Consider the following 19,699-nt stretch of genomic DNA (forward strand, 5'->3'; position numbering starts at 1 on the left):
TGATGTAACGATTCTGCTGTCCAGGCCTGATAATCGAGAGGGCCCTGCCTGAGGTCTATTGTGCGCCCCTAGGATGGGTTGCAAGTCCACCGACGCATCTACGCCAAACCGACCTAACCGCTAACACTCTAACGACCAGCCCCGCCATCCTTCCAAATCTCTATACCCTTCCACCTCAACAGCTCCCCCACATTCCCCTTCTCCCGTCTCCTCAACGGTCTGAGGTGTAAGCCCTCTCTCCCGTCTCAACGGTCTGAGGTGTAAACCCCCTCTCCCGTCGGGAGGAGAGTGGGTTCCGCTGCTGGCCACCAACTACCACGCTTGACATACCCACGGAGGCCGGCCGAGAGAGTCAGCAGCTTCGGAGGGCCGCCGCAGGCGTGAACTGAAAACCAAATAAGACAACCAGAATGATGAGGAACGGACGATGTGGGAGAAAAGGAAGTGACGAGAATGAGTGGGATTCCAGACGCCTGATAAAGTTACCTGATATTCAACCATAGGAGTGAGGGAAAAACACCGGAAAAACCTCACCCAGACAACTCGTTCCAAGCAGGGATTTGAACCCCCGCCCGCTGAGTTCGGAAGCGAAGACGCTACCACGAGATCTTCAGGGGATACTGGAAGGTATTTGTTTGGTGCGTTACCAAGACCTGGAATTGTTCTTGATAGGTTTATATTTATACTTATTTGCGTCTAATGTTGAAAGAGTCCACACGCAGCTGTGAAAAGTTTCAAGTTTCGTATCTAACACGGTGCAAAATATCCCACCCCAATTACGGTCTATGGTGTAAGCCGACCGATGCGAGTGGATGAGCGGAAAGAATGTGTGACGATGGTGCAATACGAACACAAGAGCAAGGAGGTACAGTATAGTCTGATGAAGGTTAAACCGCCTGTGTTCACTTTGCTTATGATGCAGCATAAAGACAACAATAAACTTACTCACAAACAAGCTCAGCGTGTTGTTTACAATGTTATTAAGCTCTGTAATCAAGAGAAGAAAGAAGGTCTGAAATGCCTATTTGTCCTGCAATAGGCACGTAACTGTTTTTGTTACTTGATTAGGCACGTGATATCTAACAAGAAACGGCATTTTCACGATACAATTTCGTATTGGTTTGCACTGTAACTTCTATTATAATATTGTGGTGATAATAATAATAATAATAATAATAATAATAATAATAATAATAATAATAATAATAATGAAATGGGAATGTTATACAGGGCGGAAGTAATATAACTGCATATTTTAAAGATAGAGTGCAGCAAAAATTCTAATACGATATTGGTCCCAAACGAATATTTTCTGAAGTCAATTATAATAATAGTAGTAATAATAATAATAATAATAATAATAGTAATAATAATTATAATAATAATAATAATATTTATTTATTTATTGATATTTATGTACTGGACAACAGCCATAGGCCAATAAAAGTCCAGCACAGTGATACAAATAATGCAATAAAATGAACAACTATCGTACACATTACATAATAGAGATAACAACAAAATAAAGAACATAGCTTACAATGATTAGTTTACAAGAATTAATACTATAATATTTTATGGAAAGGAGTTGATTCATACAAAAGTATTACCAACACAACAACTATTTTTAACAAAATAATCTGCCCTCAATGAGGGTGACCATAAAGATCCAGAATAAAAGCACTACAGAAATAATTTAGAAAGACAAAAAGATTAAATACGGGAATTGTTTAGTAAAACATCCAGAGAAATACAAACCCATAAGAACCGTCAATGGCCAAAATATAAATGATAATGTAATATTTGGATTGAATCCTTAATCCTTAATTTTAAAAAATCGGAGACCGAGTGGTTTTAAAATATTCCATGTGAATTTAGGAAGAGTGCCACGCGCACCAATCAAAAGACCAGAATAAAGAAAGATAATGCAATTAATATTAGCAAAGACATTGCCATGTTCTAATACTTCTATACATTGAATGGATCGAAATCGCCTACATGTAAGTTAGCATGTTTAATACATCTGGAGACCGGCGAGGAAGATTTAGAATTTCTAATATAGAAGAGTTTGTGATGTCTCATGTCCTTCATAGGAATGGGAAGGCTGACACTGTTTAAGAAAGATTGACAATAAATGTCATCTTTAAGGACCTTACATAAGAATAAGTAATCGAGATCATGACGTCTGGCATACAGGCTTCGACATTTAAAGTGCTCGCATTTTTTTATCATAGTTATATCCAGAGTTATTAAGCAGGAATCGGTAAGAACATAATGAAATAAATTTCCTTTGAATATTTTCCAGTTTTGCCGAATCAAAACTAGTAATAGAGTTCCAAACTACAGATGAATATTCGAGTTTCGATCTCACTAATGTATAGTATAGTATTAAAAGAGAGTCGTGTGTTGAAATAGTAATATGCGTTACAAGAGCGGTATGTTGAAGTTTTCATGTTCGAGGAAAAGTTTGAAAAAGCGAAACGTAGTTGAGCTTTTTTAATTTCCGAGAATTGAAAGAAAACATACCGCTCGTGTATCGTACATTATTTTGTGCGAAGATCGTTTATTACATACGTGAAAGAGGAATTTCTAATTAGTTGCAATGAAATCTCCCTGTTGGTTTCTGTTCAATGACGGCAATTTTGGAAAACAAAAATATCTATCTTCAACATTGTTGCTTTAAAATGTTTTCTGTGTTTACTATACTCCAGCAGGCTATATATACGTCTGCCTTTTTTTTCCCCCAGTCTATAAATGCGAACTTAAAACAAACGGCTTCCTTAATGTTACATGCATCACGAAATGCAGTAACTTTAGTGGTGTTGTAGAGTTTACTTAATTTTTGCAAATATTTAAAAACAATAATTAACAGTGCAATTTAGGTGAAATTGCAGTGGTAAGTTTCCAATTTATAATTATTACTATATTGAACGTCTCTAAAAATAATATGTTAAAAGCCTAAAGCAGTAAAATGAATATGTCACTTAAGCGGTAAGAAGAGGGAAATTGTTATGTTTGTTCGATTGGGAATACTGACTGACTGGAATTTTAGACTTACCGCGGGTTGGTTTTGTGCGGAAACCAAGCATATACTCACGATCTCGCACAAAAGAATAAGTAATTGACCGAATTTTTCCTAACATTCTTATTGCATGGTTATAAATATAATCAATGTGGTTATGAAAATATAATTTATTGTCAATTAATACACCGAGGTCTCTAATACAATCTTTTCTGTTAGTTAATACATTTTTTAGATGATAGTTATATTTTAGTGCAGAGGTTTTCCTTCAAAATGATATTACGTAAGTTTTGGATTCATTAATCATCATCCCGTTATCAACTGACCAATTGGTAATTGAATTAATGTCATCCTGAAGAAATTGACAGTCGGCAACACTATTGATTTTTCGAAAAATTTTAAGATCATCAGCGAGTAATAGATAGTCAGAACTTATTCTTTTGCAAATGTCGTCAATGAAGATTAAAAATAGAAGAGGTCCTAAAGTTGAGCCCTGGGGCACACCACAAATAATATTAAATGGATCGGACAGAGTATTCGAAATTCGTACACTAGATTGTCTATCGTGTAAATAATTTTCAAACCAGCTTACGTAGCTTACCGATAGTCCTATATTATCTAACTTAGACAAAAGAATAGAATGTGGAACTACATCAAACGCCTTACTGATATCAAAATATATTGCATCTGTTTGGCCCTGGGATTCAACAACTGGTACAATCTGATTCAAATAAGAGACAAAGTTAGTTTTAGTAGATTTGGATTTAGTAAATCCGTGCTGTGCAGAATTTAATTTGTTTTTTTTTTTTACAAAAAAAAAAAAAAAAAAAGAAATATGTTTGTGAATTATAGTTTCAAAAATTTTTTAGAAATTATTTAAAATAGAGATAGGTCTGTAATTACCAACTACATTCGTTTTGCCATTTTTAAAGGCAGGAATAACTGCTGCTTGTTTCCAGTAAGATGGAAATACTCCAGTTTTGAAGCGTAAGTTAAAAATGTGAACTAATAAAAGTACAAGAATTTCAGAACACCCTTTTATTATAAAATTTGGAATACCATCAGTGCCCATTGATTTCGTTGGCTTTAATTTTTTAATTGATTTCCTTACATCATCATGTGTTACTATTGGTATAGATAGACAGTCTGTACAATTGTTATTAATGATTTGTGCCTTAAGATTAAGCTTTTTCTGAACTGAATTGAAATGGTTAGCAAATGCATTGACAATATCTTTTTCATCAGTAATAATCAGTAATAATTAATTCATATGGGTGGTTATCCGTTTTGCGAAATGATTCAACGTATTTCCAAAATTTCTTGGGTTCATTTTAAAAATTTTCATCGATTTTTTTAAGCCAAATTAATTTATCAGTTTTGATTTTAGATTTAACTAGTTGATAGTAGTAGTAGTAGTAGTAATAATAATAATAATAATAATAATAATAATAATAATAATAATAATAATAATGTTATACAGGGCGGAAGTAATACAACTGCAGATTTTAAAGCAAGAGCGCAGCAAAAATTCTAATACGATATTGGTCCCAAATGAATACTTTTCTCAAGTAAAAAAAATGAAATAATAATAATAATAATAATAATAATAATAATAATAATAATAATAATAATAATAATAAAATTTACACCTAAATGTTATCACTGTTCAACTCGATAAATACTATCCGTATAATTTTGAGTTTTACTCTTATCATTAGAGAAACTCATGGCAGTTTTTTTCAATAAAATGGACAGTTTTCTTGCAAATTAAATAAAAAAGGTTAACACATCATTTCCCGCCGTTGGGAAGCTAGGCAACCCTACTGCGGTGACTAAGAGACGGAATACTGCTGTTCACACAGAGCGCGTGTGTAGTCGTAGCTTATGTGAACCGGCGATTTCCTGTTGCCAAACTAATCAGACTTTCAGGCTAATTTTCTAATTAACCGCACATAATTACAAAACGCATAATAGGTTTTCAATTTATTTTAAAGTATTCTATTACTCCCTTCAATCTGCACAGTTATTTTGCTTCCAGCCTGTATTGTGCACCCATGTTAGAACGTTTGTAAGCAGTCTTGATTTACGTCAAACGGTGACACTATCCTTTAGTCGCGTCCCTGGCTGAAGTCCTAGCACCTCGTCTTCCATGCAGGCGGCCGAGGTTCGATTCCCGGCCAGGTCTTAATGGAATTTGTGGTGGGCATAGCAGACTTTGCAGAAGAATTTTCTCGGGGTATTCCCGTTTCCCTCTATCATTCTACCAACTCTCTCCACCTCCCCCTCATTTAATCTATCATTTGAAATAGTAAAAAAATGCTGGGGTAAAGACCTGGAGGTAGTATAGGTTTCCGATGCTGATATAGGAAGGGCATGGGGCTTATCAGGCTACTCGTGTGCGGATGGGACCTGGCTGTATCAGGATGGCCCACCTGATTGTGTCGGATGAACAGGAAGGGTTTGGGGCTCCTAACTCCTGAGGCTTATCAGGCTAGTCGTCCGCTGAATGGAACGTGACTCTATCTAGGGATGACCCACCTGTCAGCATCGGATTCACGATGTCACCCAGGCGACCTGTCAGACTTACACAATCATCGCATATTTAGCACATGGGCTATTCCATCTCAAATCGACCGAAAAATAGAGAAAATTGACCTTGCAATTTTTAAATACAATGAAACTTTTTCTGTCCGTTGACAACTGTGATACAATGCTTTATGCAAAGTTTGAGGCAAGAACTTCATAGTGTTTAAATTAAAAATATTTAAATTTATCGTATTTTCATAAAATTAGCAACATTAAACTGTTGTGGCTCCGAAACCCTTTCACCCAATGATCGAAATCATGGTTTATTTTGATGCTGAGAAATTAAAGTTTATATTGAAATGTAAACAGATTTTCTTACTTTTTATGGAAATTGAGAAATTTAGATTTTTCTTCATTAAGACGCCTTTGGCCACGAAAAAATATTTTTAAAATATATGGTTAGATTCCGCATTGAAAGTACAAATAAAGATATATTTTTTACTGGTACACCGTTGATAAGAAAGTATTGAAAATATCAAATAAAGAAAATAAATAGTATGCGCGTGAAGTAACCAGCTGACTGTGAGGCGGGAGCTAGCCGAGACAAGCAAGGCCAGGAGACAAACACGTGATGTTTCGTCTAGTAGCGCATAGCTGGGCTAGCTTTATCACAAGTTTTCATAAACACAGGAGTAAAATGACGCACAACTCTCCCTTACCTTCAGCTCTCGGCCAGTGCGTGCGGTACTGCGCCGTTCAAGTCTAGGCGTGTGAAAATAATTTAATACCCTCGAACCTTATTGCCATACCACTAAGCAAACAATGCCGAATCCCTCTTAATAATGCAAGGTTTTTTCTCGATATTTTTTACATTTTTACAAATTGGCAAAAAGCCTAAAAGTAAGTAAAATCAGTTTATCTGTCTCTCTGTGTACAATAAAAATAAGGATTACTTCTTAACATAACCTACCAAATGTGAGCTTCAAAATGAGCTCCCGTTCAATGTTCTGCAGTAAATGGTTCCAGAGTTCTGAGCACTGAAAGAGGCTTGTTTTTATAAAATACGCTAAGTTTGTCGGTCAATAGTATGAAAACCGTTTGACTTTCGATGGTATATTTTTGAAAATGCACTCTCCTCAGCACCTTGTATAAATAGGGAAAAAATTAGAGTATTAAAAAAATGCGAGGTTTTTTACTGATCGATTTCATATGGAATAACCCGTATGTATGGATCCCGAAAGCCAAGCCAAGACACTATCCTTTCCTATGCAATTCTCTCAGTCATCAAAGTTATCACCTGTCATTGCTTGCTTGATCTCAGGCAGGTCATACTGTGATAATGAGTTATGATTCAGGGTTGCAAGATAAAGGAAACGCAACCGTCATACCAACTTATGAAAAATGTCGTACTTCAGCATCAAATTGTCGTACATTCATCATTTTAGTATTTTTTATACATAGTGCGCACAAATTTATTTCACATAACACCCAAAAAAGTGGTTCATGGGCCTATAAATATATGTAATACAGTATATATAATTCTATCACGAAATTTTAGTTCCAATTAGAAATATTAATAACTGATTTTCACATCCACAATGACTTTCATCTTTCAAACAAATCAGCATCCATTTCTTCATTCTATCAAATAGTAATAGAACCTACTAATTATAGTTGATATCCACAATGACATTTAGCATTTAAATTACTATTTCTTCTTTGACACTGTCATCTCCCATAAAGCATGCACGATGACGCTTGACCGGAAATAACATTATTATATTGAAAGTCAGCAGAAACTTTTATCTTTGCCCAGAGCGACGGCAGGTATTATCAATCAATGCGGCAGCTGATGTTTTCATCAAATTAATCCTCCAGTCGACTCAAATCCAACACCACTATAATGTCGACTTCTTAATCCTACTCGGTACTATTTCATTCATAAAATTCTTCCATTGTTGAACATACGTTGAAGTTATTAATAGCATATATCTGAACTCAGGTTACTTTGAAATAACTGCACCGTACATGAAACCTGGACCTCAAGATGACGAATTATGAATTGAACGGCAAGTGTAGCCACAACATTGATTTTCAAAGCATCTTTCATCCCTTTAAACTAAATCATGTTTCTTTCTGTTACTCAATGGCATACCGAATGAAGAAGAGAAAAGAATTAACCGTTAATTTTATTTTAATTATACTCCAACATTATAGGTTCCAAAATAATTTTGTCCCTCAGTGAAATAGTCGTACAAAATTGCGTACGACATAGAGTTCGGTCGTACTTCATACAATTAATCCAAATAGTCGTATGCATACGACTATAGTCGTACGTATGGCAACCCTGTTATGATTGCTGTCTTGCGTTATCTTCTTCATTATCATAACCTTTCTTGATCTTATTGCGATGTGTAGCTGGCGCAAGAAACGATTACCGAAAACCAATGGTGGCGTTGCTATCTGTTTTCACGTGTGCATGTAGGCACGCCGAGGGCGGACAGGTGCGAGCCGATGGAAGTACTGTCTCTTCCAAGAAGATGAACAAATGAGGACATCGCTGTGGAAATAAAGAACTTAGCAGGAGAAAAATTCGAAGCTAATTAAACGCGCAACATACTGTATGTTTACGAATGAAATAATAATACCGTGCGATACAAGACACGTTTTCACATGCAATGGAACAAACTAAAGTCGTAATGTAACTATCACAACGCAAGACTGATTCTATCGATGTCATTTCCTCTTCCGACTATACCATACATGGGCACAATTTTCGGTTACGTGAGGCACTCGATTTGAAATAGTTTGTTTACTAGGAGAGGAGACTACAGAGTAGGATGGGAAATATAAACTGTTGTGACCTGCGTCACCTTATCGTAAATGCTAAGGCGGTCAGTGGCGAATTATTAGGAAAGCGCATGGTTAACGTGAGAGACTCGAAAACTTTTATTCAATTTGGCAAATTAATTGGACAGCTTTAATCATAAACCTGTTTACTATTTCTCCATCATTGAATTGATTTAAATCACAGGCGAGAAATTGCGTAACTAGGCAATAATATTCCATCACGTTGTCTACGTTTATTTTCTTGAATATTCTGGCGTTTATCAAGATTACGTAATAGATTTGCACGTTCTCGACCTAAAATAATTTCAGAAAATCATATTTCGTTTCCTACGCACATTTAATATTTGTTTTATAAATTTCTTTTGGAAATAATACGTACAAACAACATTTAATTCCTCGTACCTTTTAATGCAGCGTGTTTAAGTTATAATGTCGTATTTAGTATATTATGCAAATGTTAAGATCATAAATTTTCTTCGGAATAGTACGAAAAATAACATTTAATATGTCTTACCTTATAATTGAGCATGTTCTTTATGACATAAGGAGTAATGTCGTAGTATATTAAGTTTATTAATGCCTAATAGGATTTTCGAACATAACAAACATCGTATGTTCTCCCCTTCTAAACAGCAAAGAAAACTCTTCCTCCAATTTCTCATGAAATAATAGTTTTCTAACGCGTACACACTGCTTTGATAATGCCATTATGCCACCACTGATAATGCTTATGAAACTGATATAGAACCTGCCCACACCTACGAGCTGCGTGAGGGAGGAACGGGGACTATGAAGGTGATGTCACTCAGAGCGATAAGCTCTGTGAAGGTCAGTGAGGCTTTATTTCTCAAGTGAGGCACGATGCCCATCCATGGACTACACTCTTGAATATCATTCAAGCTATCTCGTGACCTTTCCTGTCGCCCGCTCTTCCTTATCGCAGTGTTTGATTCGCATTCCTTCAGTCGATATTCCATACTTGCGAGACCTATACAGAAGTACTGCTCCTTCACGTTTTGATTACCGATCGGAGTCGCAGCGCTGTTGTCGTGTTTTGACTAGAGGGCAAGGTTGGAGATAAACATCAGACTATTCAGTACAGTTCCGTCTATTTAGTGAACGTAACCTGTCAATACTTGCTGTAACACTGTAACGAAGATTCAACACTTCCGAACAAAGCACTTGCTCGCTGCGAAACAGTCGGCAACGTCGGCCTGTTGTCATGGTCTCTGGTTGGCTAGTTTGAGCGGTTGACATGGTGACGCGTAGAAGCCGCTGAACTATCAGTACCTTTCTAGTTTTGTATAGACTACTGGGTGTTCATTTCAAAGTGTGTCATGACGTCACTGTTGTTGGGTCACCGATTTGAAGCGAGTTTCAGCTTATATGTTAGAGAAGTTGCCTATTATTTAAGGCGTTCTTCAATCTGAACTTGAGAACGTGTACGGTATAACTCGAACGTCGTAGCAACAGATGGCGGTCTGTACGGTCTGTGTGCTACCATAACCTCTTTCGAACTGTGTTTTGCGCCGGCAAGTCGTACGCAGGGTATTTGTTATCATCGGTTGCGTACGGTAACATTCCACAACACAAATCAAATGCTCCGTGTCCATGTTGACCGTCGAAGTTAATTCAACAAATACGTAAGTAATCGTCTTAACCCTCTCCCCATATCCCGAAAGTACGTATTTCCAAACAGTTCACATTCCTGCCACTACCGGCGTTACCGTACGTATCGGTACGTACTCTTCAGAATGAACGCCGTACTTGCTAGGCAGCTTCTCTGCCTCTTAGGTTATACACCTGTGCGGAAGTGTAGGAAGATTGAATTCTCTAGGCTCATCGGCTAGCCACATGACGGCATACAGCGAGCCATGACACATTTTGAACTGAACACCCAGTATAGTTACGTTGCAGGAAATCAAATCTGCCAAGAAATAGTATGCAGTGGAGGAGCTCGCAGCCTCATATGGACACGAAGTGTTACGACTATCTCCGTACCACTGTATTCTAAATCCCTTGGAAATGATCTGGCTCCAATTAAAGTCTTATTTAGAGAAAACAATATTACCTCGACTTGAGTGCAAATGTGTTAACTTCTGCGTGCTGGAGCTGCAACAATCGGTTCCCACAATTAGTCCTGTGTTCAACATGCAATTAAAAAGGAAGAAAATCACACGAAGCACGACAGGGACAGTAACCAAGAGAGATTTGTGATTTACTTAGGAGTAGAGATGAGCTTAAACGATATTTTCAAGTATCTGTGACAACTGTGACTGTGACAATTAAATATCTGTGACTTTTACCTGCGATTTTGTCACACCGATCAAAATTAACAGGAAATATTGAAGAGCAGTGAAATGTGAATACGATTTATTTATACACGTCACACATGAGCGATTTATATGGGAAAACCCAACAAATAAATTATGTACATGTACCATTAAGAAATAAATACATACCTAAATGAACAGTAACATGTCGAAAGTTAACCCCATGTACCAAGATGTAATATTGTAGATATTGAGTCAGTTGATAATTTTTAAATGTAGTTGGGTATGGAGAAATTGAGGTTATATGATTATCCTAATCGTTTTAAAATTGATCCTTTTATTATATATAATATAATGGATAAATTATTTTAAGTTGTGCATTAACATTATAATATTGAGTCATAGAATAAAAATTAACTAAACATAAGTATGCGGAAAAACATTGGAAAATAATTACAAAACAAAACAAAACAGTTGTTCAGAGAGGATTTTACACAAGATAAAGTACTGGTAACCAATGGTGTTGTTATTTAAATCGTGTAATCACTATATCATTTATAATAAGATGGTGAAACTAGCGCTGAAGTAGTTTAGGCGATTTCGGAAGTGAAAATCGTTGCATTTATAAGGAATTTTTTGTGGAGAGTAGTTGATCGGGTTAAACTAGCGGTGAGGTAGTTTCGGTGATTTTGGAAGTGAAAATCGTTGAATTTTATTTTTTGTGGAGATGCAGTTGATCGTATATGCAAGGCATAACAAAGCCTAAACTAACCAAACTTAACCTGTCACAGATTCGTATATGCAAGGTGTATACGCGGAGTACGAAGGGAACTACCTCAACGCTAGTTTAGTCGTTGATAGTATATGTCTAGGCATAATAAAAGCTTAAACTAACCAAACCTGACCTGTCACAGATTCGTATATGCAAAGTGTATAAGGGGAATACGAAGGAAACTACCTCAAGGTTAGTTTAGTCAAATAAGTTGCCCACCATATTAGCCAGTTTTGTCTTGTTCGGTTTTAATATTATAGGTACTGTTGTCAGCTTGTGAGAAATGCTTCGTAAGTTCGGAAGAGCATAACGTTCAGTGATACAGAGTGAATTAACATGATTTACATTTGATACCCCTTATTTTCAAATGTAATTAATTTTCCCGTCTATGTGTAAGTGTAGGTCTATTTTAAAAGTGTGCAAGGGCAATGAGAATGATTTATGGAGCAGTGTCTGCTAGATGTCAGATCTTTTTGGAATTTATAAAATTGCACAATTTTTACTATCTACCCCATATTATTATATTAAAAAGTTGAAAATTACTTGCAAGTTGATGATTTTAATAATATCTAGACAAATATCACTAAATATCAAGTATAGAACATTGATTAGGCCTATTAATTGGGGTGAAATAACACTCCAGATGAGTAGCAATGTTAGGAAGCACTGCGCTATTCCTAAGAGTTCATAACCATGAACAACATAATGAACTTTTTACAAATAATTTTGTGCGAGATCGTGCGTATTTGCTTACTTTCCGGACAAAACCAATACGCGGTAAGTGTGAAATACCACATTCAGTATTCCCAACGTAACACACATAACAATTTCCCTCTTCTTACCGCTTAAGCGCCATATAAATTTTACTGCTTTAGGCTTTTAACATATTATTTTTAGAGACGTTTAACATAGTAATAATTATAAATTGGAAACTTACCACTGCAATTTCACCTAAATTGCACTGTTAATTATTGTTTTTAAATATTTGCAAAAATTAAGTAAAATCTACTACTCCACGAAACTTATTGCATTCCTGATACAAGTAACATTAAGGAAGTCGTGAAAAAATCAACAAGATTCCAGATGCCGATGTTATTACTGCAACATGTTATATAAATAATATTGTTAAAATATTAAAATGAAAAATAAATCATTACATAACCTTACCGTTTGTTTTAAGTTCGCATTTATAGACTGGGAAAAAAAAAGACAGACGTATATCACGGACTGTTGGAGTATAGTAAACACAGAAAACATTTTATGGGAACAATGTTGAAGATAGATATATTTGTTTTCAAAAGTTGCCGTCATTGAACAGAAACCAAGATGGAGATTTCATTGCAACTAATTAGAAATTCCTCTTTCAGGTATGTAATAAACGATCTTCGCACAAAATAATGTACGATACAAGAGCGGTATGTTTGTTTTCATGTTCTCGGAAATTAAAAAAGCTCAACTACGTTTCGCTTTTTCAATCTTTTCCTCGAACATGAAAACATCAACATACCGCTCTTGTAACGCATATTACTATTATTTAAAGTTTAATTATTTTAATTAATACTAAGATGCACTGTTCGTGTTAGAGCTATACATTAAAACTGGATCACACATAAATGAGAGAAGTTCAGGTAAAGTTATTAAAATAATGTTGTAGGCTCATTTAACTATTCTGTTTGTAATTAAAAGTGTAACTGAAAAAATATTGTTGCTACGTAAAAATTGAGTGGAAAATACATGTAAGTTAATATAAATTCACAGTTATATGAAAATGTAAAGATCTCGTGGAATACATAAAACATTTATACAACATATATACGGACTATGAAAAGAAAATGTCAGACTCATTATTATATTCTTATAATGCCGCTAATAACTTCGCAACAAATCATCACTTTGCAAAGAATAATATTGAGCAAAATATCACGAAAAAACAATCAAATATCACCGCCCGATTGCTGTTATTTATCATGCGCATGCGCAAACCCACGACGTAGAGGAGGAAATATCAGTCACAGAGTACTGAATACAGAGCAGATTTCGATAGCGATATTTTGTCACAGATATTTCGCGTCATCAGTCACAGGTTTATCTGTGACAAAAAAATACCTGTGACAAAATATCGATTTGTGAAGTATCGGCCATCTCTACTTAGGAGAGAGTGATGACGAATAGAGACAAGAGAAGCAAAATGCTATCATTATTTTATTACATACCGCTTCAAGTTTCGCTGTGGATTTGAACACGAAACACAAATTCACATTATCTTCCTTCGGTGTTACTTTATTATTATTATTAGTATTATTATTATTAGTAATAATAATAATAATAATAATAATAATAATAATAATAATAATAATAATACTTACTTACTTACAAATGGCTTTTAAGGAACCCGAAGGTTCATTGCCGCCCTCACATAAGCCCGCCAGCGGTCCCTATCCTGTGCAAGATTAATCCAGTCTCTATCATCATACCTCACCTCCCTCAAATCCATTTTAATATTATCCTCCCATCTACGTCTCGGCCTCCCTAAAGGTCTTTTTCCCTCCGGTCTCCCAACTAACACTCTATATGCATTTCTGGATTCGCCCATACGTGCTACATGCCCTGCCCATCTCAAACGTCTGGATTTAATGTTCCTAATTATGTCAGGTGAAGAATACAATGCGTGCAGTTCTGTGTTGTGTAACTTTCAATAATAATAATAATAATAATAATAATAATAATAATAATAATAATAATAATAATAATAATATAAGTATGGAAATATATTAGTACAGTGGCTCTATAATGGATCTTTATACACACAGTAACTCAAAATTATCCATTCATTATTCGTGATTGATTGAATGAAAGTACAATTTGTGTATAGAAATAAATATACGATTGTTTTATACCCACGTGGCGAAGTCAATGTAAAATGTGACAACTGCGTGCCTAGAAATTTCCATATGCGTCCCTTAATGACTGGCGTGGACCGTGCGTCTAATTTTCTAGCAACAAAAGACACGACTGGGGATCCATTGAAAAACCCTACTATATTATCACTACAGCGACTGTACGCAAGCGCGTCTTCACCTTCAAGCAGTGGCGGCTCCTGCGTATTTCTTAAGAGGAGGAAAGAAGGTAACAGGACGAAATGACACCTTCTTGAATGAAACATGCTACAAATTAGCTAACATGCACACATGTAAGACCAGGTAGTGTTGGGGTTGGCCTTCCCTTCTGTATAGCAATAATCTGTTCTTGTAAACTGAGTTTCCTAAATTTTCCATAAAATATAATGTTTTCACTTCCATTCATTGTTGAATAATTGCACACATTAGCAACTACAAGGAAATTCACCTCGCAGCATTTTTCGAGCACACTACAAGTGTTAGAAGAGACTATAGCAACTAACATGTAATCGGAACCACGGAAATGGGAATGGGAAATAATCTGAGGAAAGCGAGAACACTGCACCCACCCACGTGGTCTATGTTGCCACATGTACATTGTACAAGTTCAGTATCACACGCTTTTGAAGAATATCAGTTCTTGTAAAGTCATACTACAATTATTGTTCAAAGTTGCCGGTGGCCAATTTTTTATGTTAAAAATAATGTAGTTTGGAGTACCTATTTACTTTCAATTTCAAATATATTTGCACAAAACTGACAACTTGGCTGTTGCCCTATCTGGTACACAAAGAACGGAAGTGAATTTCAGGAGGCAAAAAGATCTGCGACACTAACGTAGAACTACTTCCTCTTTGTTTTATATAAACACGACTTTAAATTTCAAATATCCTTGAAAGTTTCAAACCATGAATAGTAGCCTATATAAAGTGCAATGAATAATATTTTTGATTTATAATTAAAAAAAAGTTTATATGATGTCTTTCATAGCTTTGCGTTAAAACTGTTTTTATTGTGTCTCCTCCTAGATGTGTTATAGTCTGGTTGAATGCAACATCGTTAGATGGCAGCGGTAGCGAGTTTGCTGCAAGACCAGTCGGTTTCTATTTCCCGCCCATGCGCTGATTCAGAGGAGGATCTCCTCCCTCTTCGTTCATTTACTCGCTTTAAAACTCTGCTTCTTTCTCTGGCCGCTAGTGCGCTGTTGTCTATGTGTGCTAACTGCAGTAAAGGAGGACTGGATTGGCTTTCCTCCACACAAACAATCTCGCATCTTTCTCACAGTTTTCTACAGCACATGAGCGCGCATCGTTTAAAACTCGATCAACCGAGGTTTTCTTATAGCTGTGAACTTAAAAATGATCGAATCTTCCTTGAATTTCAAGGCACATATTTTATAAGGTATTTACTTTCAAAAGAAGAAATTTTTGAGGAGGACGTTCCTCCCTTCCCTCCCCCGAGGAACCGCCACTGCCTTCAAGCTTGTAACGGTATGTTTAGATGGTTTATATTGTAATCCGGCAGAATGTAAATTTGGGTATCTTTCCTGAATATGTATGTTTACAAAGCGACTTCCGGTGTAGCAGTTTTTGACTATTTCTGTGCGCATGCGTCAATCGCCTTCGGCCCCACCTGATGGCGGAGGCGGAGGGGGGTCGTGGTGTGGAGTACGGTCGGAACGCGAGGCCAGTTGAGATCTGCCCTGATACGGGTGGTTAAGACGAGAGGATCAATTGATCTGGAGAGATCAACTGGGTTACGGTTGACTTTGGTATGTAAAAAGGTTATACCAGAAAGTCTGGAGGTTGTTACTGTAGCATGGGTTATGTCGGGTGGAGAGAGTTTTAATGGATATGTAAAATGGGTGTTGTTGGATGAGATAAAGCAAGTCTTAATGACCTGATTTTTAACTGATTAGTAATTGTTCAAAACCAAGTTAGGTTTGAAAGTTTGTTGTTAATTCTGTTTAACAGAAAGGAAATAATAAAAGGAGACATAATACATTTCGGGATTTTTCTGAACTTATTAAAGATTCCAATCAAAACACTGATATAGTGAATTCCCGCTTCAAGCTGTTTTTGTCTATTCTATATCTTCTATGCTCGTTGGAGATAACTGATGTAGTGATCTACATGCTTACCAGTGATTGAACGATCCGTAGATGCAGTGTTCTTGATGCATATCACTGTGCAGGCGGCATGATCGATTCGTGCGCTTATATATCGGAGATTAAACAGCTATTGAACTTTGAAATATTTGATACAAATCTTCAAGGACAGATTCTGTGGGCTCCGATTGCATATCGGTACACAATATTATTGTCTCCTCAATCCTTGGACATAGATTAGATCTTGTTGTGAAATGTGTAGGTCTACAGACAACAAAGTATTTATCATTTTCAACTACATAAAAATATTCCGCTTATTTCGAACATATACACTGTAGGTAGAATATAGGCTTAGATCAGTCATGTCAACTGATGCCCATAGGCGCAAGAGCGCGTTTTAGAGCTCAGCAGAGCCTGAGCGCTTTGCAGCGGAAAGGAAAGAGACAGACGAAAGAGGTAGTACCATATATGCCGCTTGGTCGAGCTATATTCAGGGACGGCCAACACTGATTCAATAGATAAAGGGAAGATAACTTATTAAAACTGTATCCATGTTAATTTTTAGATTTGTCTGAGAAGTATAAGTGCATTATAAAAATGTAAATTTTAATTTTAATGCTTATTTTTCACAAACTTCCTTTTTTATTCAGAAGGAATATTTCCTGACCTTTTTTACAGAAAAGTGAAATTTTCATATATATGTTTATTTAGTAGCCTTACAGGTACTGTAACAATGTTTTCGTAAATCTAATATATCGTAAATACGTATTACTGTAGATAGTATATTGAGAAATGCTATGGTCAAAGTTCTTCCAGTTATCACTGATTCAGTATGATAATAAGTAAAAGTCAATATTATAGTTATATGATCATACAACTATAATATTGACTTTTATTTATTATCATATTGAAGATAATGTGTAAAAAAATTTGAAAATATTTGCATGAAAAATGTTTGTAAGGAAATGAATTAACAAAGCAACTATTGTTACATCATAAACAAAAGATATGTGCTCATGTGTTGTAAAAACGTCAGCTCTATAGCTTAAGTAGATTTCGAGAAAACAATTTAATATTCTGATGACAAGAAGTTGCGCACCAATATCACCTTAAAAGCATAAAGCGATAAGAGTTTTGTTATGTAATATTAGTTACAGTTAAAACATATACCTAGGTAACTTTGCTTTGATTATAATATTGTTTTGATTAGTTTATTGACTACTTTTATAAGGCTAAAGATACCATCAATATCAATTCCAACTTATTATGTCATACTCAATCTCTTTCTTTTTGATATCACTTTCTTTATGAATAATGCATTTCATTCACTTAGTACAGTATAGTTGTACTACTATGGAATTTATGTGAATATTGCTTCTTAACTCTTTATTATGTTATTAACGTTTAAAACACAACTGCAATATCAAGAAATAAAATTGGTGTTAGTACTTTTGTTTTACAGACAATATAGAACATATAAAATAGAAAGAAGTCGTCTAAAAATAACGATATAAAATTTCCCGTTCCGTTTGAAGTTTGTGCACCACTGTTTTCTTAATCCAACAGGCTGCTTATTCATATACACAGCCCTTCCTCCTTCCATACCTTGCGCTTTATGCCCGCTCACGACGTCAAGGTCAGAAATATGCGCTTGCTTTGACACCGCTGGCTTAGACACATAAAAATGACCGCTCTTCTGGAGCGTGAATTTCGTGAAGTCCACTTCGAGCAGCGTCTGGTTCACACGATTAGGGAAGGATGTTTAATTTGCACCTAATTTACTCCTTCAATATATCTTCGTTATAGATTATTCATAACACTTGACCTATAAACAGACAGAAAGAGGAACAAACAAACAAAACAAAGGTAAAACAGCGGAGTTCACACCTGTGGAGTAACGGTTAGCGCGTCTGGCCAGGTGGCCCGGGTTCGATTCCCGGTCGGGGCAAGTTACCTGGTTGAGGTTTTTTCCTGGGGTTTCCCCTCAACCCAATATTAGCAAATGCTGGGTAACTATCGGTGCTGGACCCCGGACTCATTTCACCGGCATTATCACCTTCACCTCATCAGACGCTAAATAACCTAAGATGTTGATAAAGCGTCGTAGAATAACTTACAAAACAGCGGGGTCGTACAGTACGTAAAGGGCCTCATACACGCTCAGTTTAACTGCGTAAAAGAACTGAGAGAAAAACTGAACTGGACGTATGTGGGCACAACTATGTTTTTCCATCAGGTTGATCAGTTATTTTCGTCAAAAGCTGTTATTCTGCGCTTAGCGCAATTTCAAAGGTGTTGTCCTTTTTTTTTTTGGTTATTTTACGACGCTTTATCAACTGCTATGGTTAGCTAGCTCTTGAAGTGAGATGAAGGCGATAATGCTAGCGAGATGAGTCCAGGGCCCAACGTCTTAGTGGGCTGAGGGAAAATCCTGGATAAGCCTCACCCAGGTAACTTATCTGAAGAGGGAATTAAGCCCTGACCCTCTAGTTTCAGAAGTGCTAACCGCTACTGCACAGCACTGGATTGTTATCCCTTTCTTATTTGTTCCAAATGACAGAACTGTACTCTGGACCCAGTTAAGTTTTAAAGCGAAGTTACCCGGTTTTAATATTGAAGCAAGGCAAGGAAGAAGGTTGTCCCACCCGAAAGTACAGGAATTACATGAAATATAATTTTACTTCATAAAAAAAAAAACAGTCCATAACTTGCGCCTTCCGAGTACTGTTTGTTGCAGTGTTTGGCAACATTTATTCGGGGAATACGATTTGATATCTTCAAGATTACACAGACATGTGGACAGAGTTCCTCGCCTCCAAACCCAAGGATTCATAACGCCATCATATTCGGTTATTGTCAGAGAGATGGGTGACGGTTATCCAAACTGATGATTTTTATGTTAAGAAATAATGATAGATTCGGATTTAGATTTTATATTTATTGAAATCCAAATAATACAAATACAACTATATAATCAAAGATAAAATATAACACTAAAGCACAATACTGTATAGTAATAATAATAAAAAGGTGCACGTTCCTATCCGTGAAGGTTTCAAATCATACTTAAACCACAGTCTAGTATATACAGTCATGAAGCTCAATGCGTAGTAAATATGCATCCATAGATAGCTGCTAACCACTAGGTTCGCTACTATCGCCTCATTACAGACAATGCGAAATAGTACGTGCACAGTTTGTTGTTCCTAGTACCATCACAACTCAAGCTTCGTGACTGTATATACCAGACTC

The 19,699-nt window shown here is 36.1% G+C and overlaps 1 protein-coding gene across 2 annotated transcripts in view; it reads right to left on the minus strand.

Moving 5' to 3' along the window:
- Positions 1–16,625, minus strand: part of LOC138710354 (myogenesis-regulating glycosidase-like) — a 78,722-nt gene extending 62,097 nt beyond the window's left edge. Inside the window, exons 1-2 of one of the 2 annotated variants that reach the window (XM_069841190.1) lie at positions 16,481–16,625; positions 331–385 (exon numbers count right to left, since the gene is read on the minus strand). In XM_069841190.1, coding sequence (XP_069697291.1) covers positions 331–385; positions 16,481–16,521 — 96 coding nt within the window. In that variant the 5' untranslated portion in view covers positions 16,522–16,625. The remainder of the gene's footprint in view (positions 1–330; positions 386–16,480) is intronic. The other variant, XM_069841191.1, reaches the window with a different exon arrangement.
- Positions 16,626–19,699: the final 3,074 nt, after the last annotated feature.

This window comes from Periplaneta americana, chromosome 12 (assembly GCF_040183065.1).
Source record: "Periplaneta americana isolate PAMFEO1 chromosome 12, P.americana_PAMFEO1_priV1, whole genome shotgun sequence".
In the NCBI taxonomy this organism is placed as follows: domain Eukaryota; kingdom Metazoa; phylum Arthropoda; class Insecta; order Blattodea; family Blattidae; genus Periplaneta; species Periplaneta americana.